This window comes from Corvus brachyrhynchos, unplaced genomic scaffold (assembly GCF_000691975.1).
Source record: "Corvus brachyrhynchos isolate BGI_N302 unplaced genomic scaffold, ASM69197v1 scaffold661, whole genome shotgun sequence".
Classification (NCBI taxonomy): Eukaryota; Metazoa; Chordata; class Aves; order Passeriformes; family Corvidae; genus Corvus; species Corvus brachyrhynchos.
Genome location: NW_008236246.1, coordinates 1,166,475 through 1,170,300, shown reverse-complemented (window position 1 = coordinate 1,170,300; position 3,826 = coordinate 1,166,475). Strand labels below are relative to the sequence as shown.

Sequence of the window (3,826 nt, the reverse complement as noted above, 5' to 3'; positions counted from 1 at the left end):
CCTCAGAGGTCCTACCCCTTATTTTTACGGCTGTTCATGAATACAGACAAGTGCTAAGTAAGCAATTTTATGAACTCTAGACATATAGTCTAACGGTATCACTCATCATTTAGCATAACATGCAGTTTAAAGCTACTTCTAACATTCTGTACGTTGTTACAGAAAACTTAAGTTCGCATCGACCCTTGATAATGAACGTTTCTCTGTATATGCTTTAAAGGATCAACTGTAACTATTTGAGTTGATGTACTGCTTCTCATACATACAGAAATCCTCAGTATGCTATGACTTCCTTTTTTCCAAGAGCCTGCTCTTAAGGAAGAAGGGATATTTACTTACTAATCTATGCTAAAAGATAAGGAGCATCGACTGCTTGGCAAGATGAAGAGACCCTGCCCCACCCCAAATTCTCCATTTGAACATTCCATCCAAGTCAACATTCCCAACACCAATGGCTTTCCAGTGTGCACTTTTTTTTCAGGTAAGCATTTAAACATCTTTAGACCATACAGAAAAATCAAGAATCAGAAAAAAGCTTTCCAAAACAAACCTGCACTTTTAGCAAGTCCAAAGGAACAGGCACACAAGCATGTCTCACAGCATATGCCGTGTCTAACCCAAACACTAAAAGCCTTGGATCCATTACCAAGAAGATCACAATGTGAAATCAAAAGACAGTAACACAGAACTGTGTATCTAATTCCAGACACCTGTAGTTTAATTACATTTCACAACAAGGCAAGCATTGTTGTGATTCATTTGAACTTGAAAAAACAGTTATCACCAGTTTTGGTGAGTCAACATATACTAATATCTTAAATCAATTCTGTGAACAATGAAGCCAAGTTTTCCTTTTCAGTAATTTTATTCTAATGTGAAACATGAAGAAACAAGCACCCAAAAAACTCCAATATAGTATGAAACTTTAATAAAAGTTGCTTAAAAAACAAAGAGCAAAATTTTAAAATAAACTGACTTGACTCCTAATCACACATCTTTCTGACATCAGGAAGAGTACTTTCAGACTTTTGGAAAAAAAAAGGAAGAAACAAAGATCTGCTGTTGAAACATTACTCCCAAAGACTGTTGAAACGCGTAACATGAAGCTTCAGAGACAGACAGTTTTATTAACAGGAGGCTTAATTTTAAACAGTATATACAAATCACATGACTTTTCCAAAGTTGGGACCACCTAGTAATCTGTCGAAACAAAATTATGCTAATGAATTACAGAAGCATCTGTGTAATGCAACCGCCTCTTTATTGAAGTACACCTTTATACAATCCTTCCACGGATTCCTGTACTGTGAAATCCTCTCGGGACGCAGCGCTGCACAGGTTTGCAAATCTCTCCTACACACCACATGAATAAAACTGTTGCCACTTGCACCTCTCAATTTTGCCTGCCCATACACTTCAGTGTTCCATGGTATGCAACACCAAAAGGCACTGTTCTTCTTTGTCAAAAAAAACCAAAAACAGTTTGAAGTTTACTATGTTTAAGTACAATGATTTGCAGGGAATAGCAGGCTTTTTTTCAGGCAATGCCCAAGTCTTAAAATTTATCATAAGCCAAGCAAGGAAGAAACAAAAAAATTCTACTTTTCACTTGTGTAATTACTTCCTTTCCATTTCTCTGTTTTTCCATGGAAGGTTTCACTGCACAACAAAAAAAATGGCAACTCTTTACAGACTTTGAATACAGCACAACTTTATTGCAAAAATATATAGTAAACTCAGTATTTTCAAGTTTTGGAGAAAAATAAATTTTATCTCTGAATTCACCCATAGCAGTAATTCACAACAGAGTTGCTGAAGATACACATTTCTTTCATCATAACCTAATTTAAAACTTTATCTGGACTCCAATCTTCTAATAATCACCACTTTGGCTCTCTTAGCAGAGACTCTATGTGAGGAGTTCAAGAGACGTGAGAAACACCAATATCCAACTAGATCCAAAGATCCTTCCGAACTGATTTGTGTAATCCTAACAAATCAAGCTACTTAAACAATAATGATTATTTTCAACTGCAAACGTTTTAAATGTACTATAAAACTCATATGATTTATGTTTGAGGTTAGCTATACTTGTGGCAAAAGTCTTATTCTGCACAGTTATAATTGCAATATATAAATAACTAAAGGTTATACCACAAAGAACAGCTTGAATTTTACAGAACGATTCTGCTCATACTCATAGGAATTAGTTTGGTAGACACATCAGCAAAGGGCATAATTCAACTGTTCATACAGTGAAAATTTTGGAAAAAGTAAAGATACATACACAAAACAATTGATCTGTGTACACTGAGAATTCATTCAGTTGCAGAATAAAATCAGGACTTCAAACAAAGCTTTGACCTGTGAACAAAGCAAATTCAGCCAGCTTTTAACCAAATCTAAAAATAGCTATCTATTTTACAATGGCTTACAAGAATACCACTGAAGAGCTTCACTGACTTCATCTATTTCCCTTATCCGAAACTATGTCAAACCAATCTCAGTTTCTCGATAAGCACCGTGTCCAGAAGAGTTTACCAAACTTTTATGACGAGTAACAATCTGTCCAGCTTCTCTGCATATTTGTACGAGGAAACTCCACCGCACCTCTCTCCTTGCAGTGTTTCTCATGTAATGGCTAACGCAGTGCTCTGTCTTATCAAAACCAATCTGTTTTACAATTTAAACAATCCACAGGTTCTATCCTGGAAATACTATAAAAACCAATCCAGATGCATTTATCACAGCACTATGAATATCTATTCTACAACTACCTCAGATGAACAGCTACCCTAAAACAAGTTTTACTTTCCTGGAGCCTATAGGCCTGTCATTTAAATCAACAACAGCTGCCATAGCTTCCTCACGAGACTCAAATGCAACCATTGCTTCTCCAGTGGGCATGCCTTTTTCATTGTATTTTAAGCACACTGAACCAGGGATCACTTGGTAACCATAAAAGAAATCCAAAATTTCATCCACCGAAACAGTAAAGGGCATATTTTGCACTTTAATGACAGTTGGCCCTGGCTTCCCAGACCCTGTTCCAAAACCTGGGGGTCCACCAATATGTATGTTTCCTGGTCCGGGTCCAAACCCTGGAGGTCCACTTAAATGTCCAAGACCACTAGCAATTGCTGGAGGACCAGCACCAAAGGCAGGGGGCCCACTTAAATTGCCAGGACCATTACCAAACGTCTGAGGACCCCCTGCAAAACCTGCTGGTCCACTCAAATTAGCAGGACCACCTGCAAAACCTGGTACCTCAATACTTGCACCAGGTAAACCACTAGCTGCAACTGTGGGTATTCCTGGTCTAGAATCAGGAAAGCCACCTATTCCAGGTGGTGGTAAAGGGGGACCAAATGTGCCAGACCCGCTGAAGTTACCAGGGAAATTGAATGGAGGACCATTGTTTGCTTCTTTAGCATTTCCCCCCAAGAAGGCATGCTCATCCCCACCAAGGCCCTGTGCTCCTGGCACAGACGCATTTCCCTGGATCGGTATTTTTAGGATCTTTTTCCCTTGAGATGGTGGGTTTCTCTCAATATCTCTCATTTCTTCTACAGTTATCAAACGCAAATTAACATCTCTTCCATTCAGTTTTTTACGGTGCAAACGCTCTGCCTTACGAGCATCATCTTCAGCTTTAAACTGAACCAGTGCTTGTCCTAAACCTTGCCCATTATTATCAACAAGAATTTGTACAGAGTTTTCTTCTACTGCCAGTCCCTCTAGAAACTGAAGTATTTCCATTTTTGTTATATTGTATGGAATATTAGATATATGTGCACACAATTTTGGCAAGCCTGGTTCTCCCTCA

General features: G+C 38.2%; 1 protein-coding gene across 1 annotated transcript in view; it reads right to left on the bottom strand.

Moving 5' to 3' along the window:
• Nucleotides 1-846: 846 nt before the first annotated feature.
• The window catches only part of RBM12 (RNA binding motif protein 12), an 11,084-nt gene continuing 8,104 nt past the window's right edge, over nt 847-3,826 (bottom strand). The window contains exon 3 of the mRNA XM_008643504.2: nt 847-3,822. Coding sequence (XP_008641726.1) covers nt 2,791-3,822 — 1,032 coding nt within the window. The 3' untranslated portion in view covers nt 847-2,790. The remainder of the gene's footprint in view (nt 3,823-3,826) is intronic.